Source organism: Aptenodytes patagonicus, chromosome 4 (genome assembly GCF_965638725.1).
Source record: "Aptenodytes patagonicus chromosome 4, bAptPat1.pri.cur, whole genome shotgun sequence".
In the NCBI taxonomy this organism is placed as follows: Eukaryota; Metazoa; Chordata; class Aves; order Sphenisciformes; family Spheniscidae; genus Aptenodytes; species Aptenodytes patagonicus.
In genome coordinates, this window is record NC_134952.1 from 84,484,530 (window position 1) to 84,497,981 (window position 13,452).

The 13,452-nt window shown below is 48.2% G+C and overlaps 1 protein-coding gene across 5 annotated transcripts in view; it reads left to right on the top strand.

Annotated features, from left to right (window-relative positions):
* Window positions 1-13,452, top strand: part of SLC4A4 (solute carrier family 4 member 4) — a 230,496-nt gene that overhangs the window by 187,974 nt on the left and 29,070 nt on the right. For all 5 annotated transcript variants that reach the window (XM_076337456.1, XM_076337459.1, XM_076337457.1 and 2 more), the window contains 3 exons: window positions 3,717-3,850; window positions 8,668-8,939; window positions 12,900-12,970. In XM_076337456.1, the coding sequence (XP_076193571.1) occupies window positions 3,717-3,850; window positions 8,668-8,939; window positions 12,900-12,970 (477 nt within the window). The remainder of the gene's footprint in view (window positions 1-3,716; window positions 3,851-8,667; window positions 8,940-12,899; window positions 12,971-13,452) is intronic.

A 13,452-nucleotide genomic window follows, 5' to 3' on the forward strand; every position in this document is an offset into this window, starting at 1 on the left:
GCCAGCAGAGACAGCCTCCCCAGAGGCCTTTTGCTGGCATTGCCCGATTTCCTTGGCGGCGTGGCCGTGCACGGCCTCATTCATAGTTTGCAGCCGTTCTCTGCTGCTGCCCCTCTTTCCCTGGGAGACTTTCTGCTGCCAGGCTCCGCAGCGTACACCAGGGAGGGAGAGGGGAGATAAAAGAAGGGAGGCCTCCAGGAGAAGAGCTGATGATCCCTGTGCTCCTGGGGGACCCCTCTGCTCTCTTCCATCTGCCAGGGATTGATGCATAAATGTGTTTCATTTAATATCTCTCATGCTGGCGTGAGGTTATTCTTCCAAGAAGCTCACGAACCTTCTCGATGGGATTAACATCTGAGTGTGCAGCCTTCCCCTGATTTAAAATGGTATTCATTTGTTGAACGTGACAGTCTCATTTCGCCAAAGCATGTCTGAGACTGTGAGCTGCCTAGGAGGGGAGACACAACGGGGGGGGAAGATAGAAGGAAGAGAAAACACAGGTTGCCTTTAGTCCGTAGTTTTCTCTGCAGCAGGTAAAACCCAGTCTGAGTTTTCCTATTGCTTGGAGAAAAAAAAAGTCCCTAGAAAGACAAGAGCTGCAGGAACAGTCTGTTTTGAGCTCAGTGATTCATTCTCCATGTTGAAAAGGGAAACGGTTGATGCTCTGCAGTTAAGAATACCGCTGTGGTAACAGGGAAGCTCTGCAGCAAATAAAAACACAGCGTAGCCCTTAGTGACAAAAGCTCCAGGAAGCAGCAGAAGGAACCAACACACAAATCCTGTCGACTGCTTGTCCCTTGCTTCTCAGGGGTTTGTGCTCGGTGAGGAGGGAGTTGGGGGTGTAGCCAGAGAGGAGCGCTGACAGCAGGGCGGGGGGGGGTCTGTGGATGTGCCCTCCGGCCACCTACTCCCCGTAGCCATTTTGCCATTAAACTTAATTCACAGAAGTGGAGCAGAGTGCAGGAAAATCATCACTGAGTTGCCAGAAAAAACAAATCTCTCCAGTCAGTTCATAACATAGCCAAGGCTCAATGCAGGAAAACATCATCTATTATTTTCTAATTTGTGCACTTCAACACTTACTTGCTTCTCATGTACAACAACCAGTTGAATTTACTGGTTTTTATTTATGTACTGATTTAAAATGGAAGTACCAGCGGTTTTTCTGAACGGTTCACGGGTGGATCAGAGGTTAAGAGAGTTTGGGCACAACTGGCTTTTCTTTTGCCATCTCCTTTCAACAAACCTTTATTCACTATCCTTGTTTGAAAAGGCATTACGTCTCTTGGCTGCTGCGGGAGCCTGGAAAGGGTTTTGACTGCAGGTTTTCAACAGAAGAGCAAAATTGCGCATTTTTCATGCTCAAATGCCCCTGTATCATCAGAGCTGGAGTGAAGCATCCCAAGGCACCCAGTTCGAGTTGTTCCTCCAGGGAGCTGCTCGGTGGGATCGGAGTCCAGGTTCATGTCAAGTGTTGCTCAAACCATTGCGCATTCCTGCAGTGGGGAAGTTTGGAAGCATGGTTTTCTGTAAGACATCTCAGAGCATGAGCTGCACTGAATCTTTATACTCTGAAATGCAAGGGAAGGTTACGCCAGCTTCTACAGCTGAGGAGCAGCACCTAGAAGTTTTCCCCAAGACAGTTTGTCCTCATAGAGAAGAGTATTTTGGGGGCTACCACATCACAGTTCGTGCTGCTTGTTTCTTGTAAACAATTATGTGGCTGCTGCTGGGTCAGGCACTAAAAATCACCCGTCCTGCACTGCCTGCCCCAGAGAGCCTGACACGGCCAACATTTCTTTAAAAGCTCACTTCAGAGTTTTATGTTTCTGAGAAAAGACACTATTCTTAGCTACGGACACGTGGAAGAATGCAGGGAAAAGAGATTCCAGATGCGCTGGCCACGAGGGCCCTCTCCATGAGTAATGCGGGAGGAGCGAAGGGGATCAGCTGTGCGAATGCCGTTCCTTGCCCTGAGAGCAATTGTCTCATCCTCACAAGTCCCCCAAAGGCAGCAAGCAAAGGCTCGTAGGCTCCCGTCCGTGTCCCCTGTAAAAACCTGCGCAGCCCTCGTATGAAGGCTGCAGGGCGTCACAGCAAGCAGATCTCCCTTGCACTGGTCCCCGCAAGGGCTGGGGCTGTTAGTGATGGGCATCGCCAGTAGCACTTAGGAATGGAAAGGACCAAGGATGTCACCTCCTGCCAAGGCGAGGTTGTTTCTGTCCGCTCTGCAGCAGCTTGTCTAGATGGACGGGTGACTGAACGTGTGTCAGGAACAGGCGGCTCTTAACCCTTCCTTACCTTTTGCTTCTCTGCACAGCTGTCATGCTCTGCTTTAATTACCCAGCAATAACAGTGCTTGACCACTGGCATTCTGAGATCACGTTTGTGGCCAGAAAAATAGTTTATGATTGCTTTAGAGAAAGTTCTGCTAGTAATTTAGTAGATAAAAAAAAAATCTTCTGCTCTACATAGTAACATAGCGGTTTGACATATGATAGTATGAATATACTTTCCTCAGTGTAAACAGTAACTTGGTCCTTCCAAGAAAGAGCGCCACAAAACTTAACTTAAATTCTTCGCGTTACCACTGATAAGTCAGAAAAACTGCAGCCCCAACCCTGCAGTTTATCACGGAGGGAAAGAAGGTTCTGCATGTGCCATTAATTGCTGGTTGCTCGGCATGTGCAGTATTAATGAGGCTGCTGATTCAGACACGGCTACAACGAAGCGCATAGGCCTATGCTTAAATCTGCCCCTGGTTGTTGGGTAAGTATTCCGGGAGAGGGCGATGCCGACGGCTGCATGTCTTACTCGGTAGAAGATGATGCTCTTGTTGTTGCTTTAAAACTCAGTCAAGTGTAAACAGTTTAGTTTCCATAAGAGCAAACAAGGTAAGGTCCAGCGAATTGGGCCATTTTTGTAGAAGGATGCATGCTCAGTCAATAATCACATTTTATTGCCATTTATATTTCATCCACATTTTGCATTTTAAAAGTAGATATTGTCCAGCTATAGTTGGAATGCATCAAGCATGCTTTTTTATCTTTCTCCAGTGAAACTGTTTTGCCACACATGCCAAAGGTAATTGTAGAGCCCATTAAATATGGAATTTATTACTTGCTGGTGACATCTGATGAACTTGGGTCTCAACACATGACTGCTGGATGAAGTAGCCTTGTTTGGTTTGTGTCTCACTTACTAAAACAGTTACTTGAAAGAGAGGCATCTTGTTTATCTAGAGTGTCTGCTCAATTGGAGAAAGAAAAAAAAACCCCACCCTCCGTTGGCCTGGAGGATGTCAGCGCTGTCCTGTAGCCATGCTCTGCCGTGTCTGTTTGAAGAGCCCTGCGAACGTGTATCTCTCCTGTCAAAGATGTGGGAGATGTTCGAGGAGTTCTCAAATCCTTTAAGTGGTCTTCGAAAACGCTCTCCTCCCCTTGTCAAATATAAAATATAATATAGTGTTATTAAACTCCGGGCCTCAGAAATAACAAGGGGGGTTGCTGGTTATCCTGAGTAACTGTGAATTGTGTGGGACGAACCCATCTTGGTGTGCAGCTGCAGGAGAGGGCAGAAGATGGTCTTCCCTTGGTCTTGGACATGTCGGCACACAGCACGCGCCCGGTCGCTGATGTAACTACTCGTTTTCTTGCAACAGTGCTAATAGAAAGGGTGATTCAGTAGAACTCACTTCTCTCCTGTGTCTGCCGTAGGGTGTGTTGGAGAGCTTTCTGGGCACAGCAGTCACCGGTGCGATATTTTGCCTTTTTGCTGGTCAGCCACTCATAATTTTGAGCAGCACAGGACCTGTCCTTGTCTTTGAACGGCTTCTCTTTAATTTCAGCAAGTAAGTACAAGGGTGGAGGAGGGAGAAGGGGAGGAATGTCTTACACTAATGAAATACTAGCTAGGGAATGAGATGGCTAGCGGTGGGGAAGGAGGGGATTTAGTGCATGAAATGAAACATCTCTTTGTTCCTTGTTGAGATTGCAGTGCAATCACATCGGGGATTTTCACAGGCACGCATGTCCCAGAGCGCTGCCCGGTGTGTGGGTGCGTATCTCCTTGGGGCCTCTTGGAAATTCTTGGCCACGTCTGTCCTCGATGAGAAGTTTGCACTAGTTACAGTCGGTGTGCTGTTCCTCCCCAGCTGCTGCATGCGTTTCCCTGGCTGCTGCGTATTTCCCGTAGCAGCGAAGAAAGGAATCCAGCTCTCGGTGATTTCACTAAAAAATCCCGCAGGTCTCAAGGTTACCAAAAATTTGTCCTTAAATCAGTACTCATTTGAAATAATAGCTATTACTTACAAAAGCAAAAGTACCTATGATCGAAACAGCTATCGATCTCTGTTTGTCCCCAGAATTCCTCGGTGGAGCTTTGCTGCATTAAATGCTCTTGGGTTTTTTTCCCTTTTAACCGATACAAAGAGGTTCTGCTCCCTCCCCACCATGTTAACGTTGATGCAGTGACGATAGCTGACGCCCAGAGCTGAAGGGAGCCCGTTTTGTTAGGTGTTCTCATTTGCTATTCCCGCATCTGCAATGCTGGCAAAATATAATGAGAATTCCTGAAGGAATCGGCATATTCTTTGGTGATTTTACATGTACGACTACTGATACTTGGGGCCGTTCTTTGCAAGGAGATCATTTTAGGTTATACAGAAAACGCCCCAGATCACTTGTAGCCCTCCCTTCCCGCATCAGGGAGTGTTCACAGCATTGCGAGTTGTGAAAGACTTGTGTTTCAGTACACAAACCCAAGAGCTTTTGGAGTTAAGGCGTTACTAGGCTTTCTTTCAAAAGCAGTCGCCTGTGATGTGGAACAGCTCTTTGGCTGTTGGTGGTTATTTTTAGAAAAGGTCTATTGAATTACTAAGCTGAACATGGCTGCAGGTTGCAATAAGGCAGGAGACATGGCGTATGTTTGGTTGTTTAATTGTATCTGCTTCCTCATTATATTTAATCTCTGTGGGTAGTTACTCAGAAATAATTGAGAGCATATAATCACGTCTTTTCTGTGAATACCCTACATGTCAGAGAAGTCTTTTGAGGTACAGAGCTTCTGCTAAGGCAGACAGTGCATTTACATGTGATCCCACATACACGGTGCTACACTGGACTCTTTCGGAGTGAGATGATTTCGTTTGGTTTCTGAACTCACTTGATAACACTTGTGGCAGTGTGAGCCATGTCTGTGAAAATAGTGCAGGGCAGGATGAAACGGGCAGGGTCCGATTCTCCTGCTGCGTTGTCGAAGTTGGTGTTATTGTATAATCAGTACTGTTGGGTTTGAAGCCCGAATGGCCCCTCAGCGCGCTCTGACTGCTGTTAGACAGAGCCGTATTCATGCCAAGCCGGGGAGAAGTTCATCTTGGAGTCGAGGATGCCATGGAGAGACGACGTGCACCTTCAAAAGCAACGCAGTCCCCTCCTGCCTGGCCCTGGGACTGCCGCTCTCCTCGGCACGGTCTGCTCCGTCCTGCCAAAGAGGGGCAGAGGAGATGGACTTTGAGCTGTCTCTTCCCCCCACTGGAGCGTAGGCAGGGAGGGATGGAGGCTGGAAAAAATGGGCAGAAAATTAGGCTAGCCCGAGGAGGGAAACTGGAAGCTGCCGACTGGTGAGAGCTCCACAGCAGAGCAAGAGGGGGGCACCTTTCTTTTCTTTCTTCGACTAGAATAAATGAATCAAATCAGGAATAGACGTGCTATAGCTGTTTGCATCTGGCAGGCAGGTCAAAGCCCAGGTGCAGCACACGGAAGGAAAAAAGCAAGATGGAAAAACACTTTGTACCGTTTTGGAAGGGAGAAGGTGGTTATTTTTAACCCGAGGAGGAGGTGGTGGTTATAAAAGCTATTGTCCTAACAACCCACTGGAGCAGAATGGCAGGATTTTTCCAGGGAGTCTTTCTCACAAGGAAATTGGAATCAAGTGCTGTGATTTTTCAATAATGCATTTGTGGTTGTTCATATTCACAACACCCTGTTCCCTGCTGGGAGCAAGATTGGAAAGACTTCCCATCTACCGATTCATTTAAAGTTTGACTCTGTGTGTGTGTGTATGGAGAGTTACCTAAAAAAGCCGCTCGTACCCAGCCATGCATCCAGCTTTGGGTGCCTGCAGGAGCGGCATTTGCCGCGTTGCCGGCAGAGTGGGTCGATGCTACAAGACGCCCCGGGTCATCTCGCATCCTGGCTGGTGAACTCTGCTCCCATGCAGAGTCTCTCCGATGCCCGTTGTGAAATGAGCCTGGGTTTCCAAGCTGGAAGCAGCGGGAAGCGAGGCACTGGGCTCCCCAGGAAAGCAGGACCCCAGCCCTTCTGCCTTCCTGCCGCAAAAACGGGCTGTTGGGAAAATTTCCCCTCCAGAGACCTCAGAAAGAAAATTAATCACGGCAAAAGTACTTAGCCTGTTGTATTGTGTATGTGAAATGTCCTGTGCTTTGTCATTTGCTCTGTGAGCTTCACAAGTGCTGCAGGACTTTGAGGGGTAAAAAAAAAAAAAATATATAGTTTAAAACCTTTTGAAGTTCTTCAATGGTGTGCCGTCAGGATGCCATCTGGGCTTCTGCCCGCCGACTTCTCCACACTTGGTCAGATGGATGGCAGCTCCTGCTCTCTGAGGCACTGACTCCAGATATTTCAGAGAGCTGTCACTGGGGTCTTTTATTATTTTTTTTTTTTCCCTTCTCTTTTTCTAAATAATCACTTTGTTTCTTCCTTGCTCCTTACCCCTCTTCCAGGTCAGACTCTCAGTGTGAGAAGGCTGCAGCCCTCCCTGAGATGTTTATCTACAGTAAGGAGAGAGCCTGGCAGAGGCTTGGTTTGAGAGCAGATGCCCGCCCCTGTCTGAGCCTACCTGACATCCGACCCAGGATCCTTACGGAAATCCATGACGCTGCTCAGCAGCAAGCCTTTAACTGCCGCCCTGCCTGGCCTGCAGCCTTTTCTCCCATTTTACAATCACAAGGTTGTAGTTCCCCCTGTTGAGCTGCTCTTTTGTTCTCTGCTCGGCAGTTTTATACCACGCACTAGAAAATTGCCCTCGAGCCCCTCCGTTGGCCAGGATTTCTGCTGGTGATGGGGTAGGTGCTTGGGGTGCGCCGTACAAAATTGCTGCAAAGTTTGCCGCCTGTGGGTGAATGCTGACAAAGGGTAGAGGTGTGTAACAGCGCACCGTGTCTTCCTGGAAATAGTGTGTAAAAACAGGTACGTGGGAGATGCAAGGGCATTTTTCACTATTACTATGTAAGGCTTGAGGGAGTCCATCTGCACCGGGGACTTGAGTAAATGGTGGGACCAGCCTGTAGCCAGCTCTGAAGGCATCCAGTTTTGCCAGGTTGCAAGCACCCTACCAAGTGTTTTGCGGCTGAGCTAAAACCGCCCCTGGTACTAGGAGCTAAGCCCTCTCTGAGGCACGCACGGTTCCCTGGAGGAGCCGATGCTGACCCACGCCTGTCCTCTCACCGCAAACAGGCCTGGAGGGATTGTGCTGTAGGGCAAATCCAGCAGTCTCCTTCTCCCTCGTGCCTTGGAGCGGGGCTTGAAGATGCTTTTCTGCTGTTAAGTTTTAGAGCTGTGGGTGGTTACCTGGTGTAGCCTGCAATCCTAAGGTGTCTCGAAGACGGCTTTTGCTGCTTTTTATTTAAAGGCAGGTTCACAGGGAGAGGCGTTCAGTTTTTCTTACAACACTTGGTGTCGTTGGGGGAAGGAAGGGATAAACTCCTGGGCCCCGTCCCCTCCCCAGAGCTTTTCGACGCTGTTTGAGACTTTGCTCTGAGACTTTGCACAGAAACTGCCCTTCCTCCTCTGTCCTTGGGCTGGGGAGGGTTCCTGGCTTCCAGGGAAGACCGGCTGGCTGGGGCTGCCGGCCCCACCGCCTCCCGCTCCCTTCCCCAGAGCAGGCAGTAACCTCCTTGGCAGGGCCTTATCTGCTCTGGTGTTCGCTTTTCGCATTTGTTAGGTCCTAAAAGCCTGCCTTTGGACTCTGCGCTGTCAGGGCACGGCAGCCTCGAGCAGCAAACAAGGGGCAAACAAACTTCCCAGGAAGGAACGATACCATTCGGTCCATCGTTCTCCACAGCCTGCCACGTCCTGGCACCAGGGTTTGTCATCTTCTGCTTTGTACTTCTTGATCTTCTCCTGCTGATGTTTTGATTTCTGCAGATAGTGCAAAGGGCCTGAGAGATGGAAATGCAGTCTCCCGAGCGTGAGGCTTGGCAGGAGATTGCTTTTTGGAAGGAGATTTGTAAACTGTGGTTACGTCTTCAGCTGGTGGAAAGCTGTCGGCGTTGAGCTGCTCTTGGTCTGGACAGCTGGATGTTTGGGCCTTTACAGCTCTGTGAGTGTCTGCCAAGGGAAGATTTTTACTGGGAAGCGTAGAAAGAGCTTGAGTTCACTGGTAACATTTATTAGTGGAGGCGTAAGCAAGGGCGATCACTTCTGCATGCTTTTCTGCCACCTCGGCTATTAAACTGCACCACATACATTTATGGAGTTGGCTGGCTGAAAACGGAGAGCTTAGCTCTTGGGAACACTCTCATGGAGTCTAAGTGAGCACAGGTCCCAGAGGCTGTGCGTTCACCACTTCTCACTGGGAAGTCACGATCCTGCATGGATTTATCTAACCCCGATGTTTTCCCTTCCTGCCACCCCTGTCTTGTTGCAGAGACAATGATTTTGACTACCTGGAGTTTCGTCTCTGGATCGGCCTTTGGTCAGCCTTCCAGTGTCTCATTCTCGTCGCTACCGATGCCAGCTTCCTGGTCAAGTACTTCACCCGCTTCACCGAAGAAGGTTTTTCCTCCCTTATTAGCTTCATCTTCATCTACGATGCTTTCAAGAAGATGATTAAGCTGGCAGATCATTACCCGATCAACTCTGAGTTCAAGGTGGACTATATCACGCATTACTCTTGTGCCTGTGAACCATTAGATCCAGGTAAGAGAATGTTTAATTACCTCTCCAATTTGCAGATAGGAGATTGCATTTGCTTTCTTTTTCGATTGTGCTGCAGTCCAGATAATAAACAGGTAGATTAATCCTTCTTTATCAGTTGTCTTCAGATATCCTATCTTAGCCTTATATCGAAGCTGAGAGGTGAATTTCACCCTGCGTACCAACTGCGATGTCTTTATAGCCGACCTTCCTGGGACTCCTCATGTGAGCATCATTACCAGTGGAGAAGTACCCTTGTCTCCTTGCATCCCTGAGGCTGTTAATTCTGAATGGCATTCCTCTGAGAAGTCTGTGAAGGGGCAGAGGAGGTGGCCAGGTCACTGCCATGGTGGTCAGGTCACTCCTGGTGTATCCGCTGTGCCGTTTTGTCAAGTGCAGGAGTTGGATTTATTCAGGGCGTTACCCAAACATGGGTGGATTTCCACCTCCTGGCTGCATGCGTGAGTGGAAAAGCACAAGCAGTTCCTCGTTAGAGCGGAAGGGAAGGATATCCAACGGTCCAGCCTATCACTAGAGCGTGGGCTGCAAGGCAGGTATAGCCAGCATACGTATAGATCTGGCAACACAACCGGGAACAAAAGGTTACAAAACCCAAATACACACAGACGTACACTGGCTCGTACCATCAGGGAAGCTGTAACCACTCCTAGGATCCTTCAAACAAATAGGAGTGAGTAAGAAATTTGGTTTGTGCTCGAAGTAAACTTCAGGTTATCTCGACATACCTGTGAAACAGGAAAAGCTTCTGGTTGCTGTTAGCTGCCTCTGTGCAAAAGGTGTCGGGAACTGGATCCCTAGGAGCTGTGTGCCTACGTTAGTTATTAAATGTAGGATCTCTGCAAGCACTTGGGATGTTGGTCTAGTTCTGCTTCCATTTGAATGGCAGGGTGTTTTCTTTTCTGGAGTTAGGACGATGGGGAATGGTCAATGCTGAATTGAAAGTCTCCAGTTCCCATCTAAATGCCTACGGCACAGACGCAGCGCCCAGACAGCAGCCTGTCCAGGTGGCCCTCTGGGACGTGGCTCCAGCCACACCAAGCTCTCCTGCAGAGATCTGCGTGAGCCTGTGGCACCTCGGGCACGAAGGCCAGCGCTTCAGAGGCTGCCGAAGTTGAGGGAGAAGACTGGAAACAGCAAACTGTCTGGGAATGGAGCAGCTAACAGAGTGATCCCATATTTAAACTCAGTCCAGGACAAGCTCAAAAAATAATTTGAGGCTTCTGTGTGTAAAGCAGCAAGGGCTGGGGTTACAGTATGGGCAGAGCAAGTGGCACTAGCCGGGTCCTTTGGCTGTTCTCATCCCTTGCTTGGTGGCATGTCCTTCCACGGTGGATTTGATGCGCAGAAGCAGGGAATTTTCCAGAGGAACAAGTGGCCTGATAAATAGCCGTTAGCGTGTCAGTCGTGACACTGACAGTTTGGCCTTTCATAGGTCTGAAATACACCGATACATGCACGTGCTGTGTCCCTGCATAAACCCAGACAGCATCCGTAAGCAAAAGACGGCACAGATTTAATTCCTGCTCCTTAAATAAACAAGTTTCCACATCAGCTGCTCATCACAGCTACAGAGGAGGTTTTCTCTCTTAGCACACAACGGTAAATCAGCAGCAAAGTAGCGAGCAACAGCAGGATAGAGTCTAAGCTCTATCCTTTGCTTTCACGAAGGGGCTCTACACCCTCTCGGAGTTTGCTCAGAGTTTTTAAAGATAGTGCCTTGCTCTGTGTACATGCTTATAGCCATGCAATGGGAGTCAGTCTGTAACGTTTTGCTCGCTAAACATGAGTGGCCTTATTCTCCATGTCCTGCATTTTTTTAAAGCCCTCTGTAAGATGGCATAAATAAAAATGCACATGGCAGATGAGCAAAAGGGGATGCCTGCTTCTAGGAAACAAAGTGTAATGAGGTAGCACGTGCTTTCTTTCCAGTGATTTTCCTCTAGTGCAGGTAATGTCTGCTGCTGTCGGGGTGCTGTAAGCAGTGGTTGATAAGCTGTCGGGGGTTGTGCTGGGGAGGGGAGGAGATTTGGGTTTTTTTCCAAAGTGCAGGTAAAGCGTTACTGATTTTTGTCACGCCACAGGTGAAGCTGACTCTTCTTCCCTCATACTCTGATTCAGGCTTTCTACTGTCGGTTTTCATCTCTGTGTCATTAAGATTCGGCTCCAGAGTTTCAGCGGCAGCCCTTAGCTTGCATTGCTCGGTTTCTGCGCCGGGCTCTGCCCACGCTCTGCCCACTTGCCGGGGCCTCAGAAAGCCGGGGAGCAGCGTCTCGCCAGCCCCACCACGCTTTCCGCAGGACCTTAAAATAACACCTTTGAAATCACCGACAGGATTTGTGCGTGCTCTGGTGATAATTAGTTAGTGTGTCCCGCGGGGACTTCCCTTTGATCCTTGCGCCTCCGGTCTGTGTCTCTGAGCTAACACACACCATTTTATAACGTGGGTCAAGAAGTTAAAAGGCAAAACCAGCAGCCAGACCCACGCTCCATCCACTTTCAGGAGCAATAGCATCCATGTAGCATCTGTTTAGCCAAAAGCAAAGCGTCAGGGCGGTGTGCTTGACACCGAGGGGGCTCGACAGCCGCAGCGGAGGGGACTCGCAGGTCTAGAAGATTGCAACTTGCTGCTCTCTGCTCCGTGCAGTTTTTGGGTACTGACGTGGCAGTGCGAAGACCCTTGTTGAACCGGCCGCCTTGCATGTTTCTGCTCGGAGGGGACAAGCTGCTCCATCCGAAAGGCCTTTTACCTCATCTGTCAAGCCTACCAAGTTTGGACGTGATTGGAGATGCTAGAAAAAGAACATAAAGCACTCTGAGAGACATTTACTGTCTCTTCTCCAACTTGACCTCTCAAGAAAAGGATTGCATCGTTTTGCAGGCTCAGCTCCGTCCTCGCAGCGTGGCTTGCAGCTCGGCGCAGTTTCCGCGCTCCGGCGTTGCCTTCAGGGTGACGGAGCAGGCTGCCCACTCGGGATGCGCAGGCATTTCCGTACCTGGCCTTTCCAAAGAGGTCCCTACCATCGTGAGGAAGATGCCGGCAGCAAAATCTGCAATAATGCTTCGAGGCACAGCAAAATCTATGTCTCGGCCAAGAGTCACGAGGTCTTACTTGTCAAAGGCCCAGGAAGGTTTGCCTACGTATAAAGATGTCCTAGTACTTATTTAGACCCTACTATGATTTCAGTAGTGTAAAAGACAAATGCACTCCAGCTAAACAAATGTGAGCTATGCAGTATTTTAATACAACATAAACATTCTTATCAGACATAAAAGTACATGTAAAACCTAAATAAAACATGAGGACATAGTTGACAAGCCTATTCTCAGGAAGGATTGCATTTCTAAATGAAATTTCAAATAAATGATATCTAATCCCATGAAAACAAAAGGAAAACATGTATCATTGTCACCGTGAATGCTGCCCCTTTTTTCAAAGGAATTATCTCCATCCTGTTGATTTCAATTACTCTCTATCTTTTTTTAACTCAAAAAATGTGTTTGTGCTGGATTCTGAAATGTGTTTTGCTTTTCTGGATGTCTTTGGGGTTGTGCATTGATTTTAAATTAATAATTAGGAGTGTTCTGTGGATATTTATTTTAATCCAGAAATTGTTAGAAAAATAATGCAAAATCATGAAATATATTGTCTGTCTGTTTTTTGTTTGTTTGTTTGTTTGTTTGTTTGTTTTTTACAATGAACTCCAAAAAAACCCCAGTTAGGTTTGAATTATGTTTCACTTAGCCTTTTCTTTCCATTTTTTAAGCGATTGATGATTGATGCTTTTGGGTCACTCTGAAACAATACTTTTGACTCACTTTACTTGAGCAAAGAGATTGCAGTTTGATGGAGTTAACAAATGATTTAACAGTTGACATTTGCTTTCCTTCCTAGCTGTTTCGGCACCACGCTCACGGTATTCCTTTTTCTGTCCTCTCTTGCAGTTAATAGCTCGTTGTTTAACGGGACAGCGGTGCCGTCAATCGATGAGCTGTTCTATTCCTCTGCTGAGAGGGTAAGTGCCCTTTGCGAGGGCAGGGATTATCTGGTCTTTGAAGGCCGTAAGCGCCGTGCGTTTCTGCGGGGCTGTGCCAATAGATCAGGAACTGATCGCGTGAAGAAAACCCTCACGCTGACGCTCCCCCGTTGCCCGTGACACTGCTCCTTTCGGCATGCTCGCTTGATCCTCCAAGGATTTCTTGTAGTACCGCATATGGAATACTGTGCGCACAATTTGGTAATATTAATTACTTGCTAATAGCGGCCACTTTCTTGCAGTCTGATCTGTGTGTGTTGGCAGGATGCAAATGGTTCTCCCAGGGGATTAGTCAGATCCTTGTGTCCAGGGCTGTAATGGTAGGGATGTTGTGGCCAGCCCTTCCTTTGGAAGGTCCTGTTTCCATCCCGTTCTTTGATTTTTCTGTAGCTAGCCCTGGCTTTTCCACATTTCACGCCGGTGGTGAGCTTTGGATGATGAGGAGAAAGAAATGGAGCTTG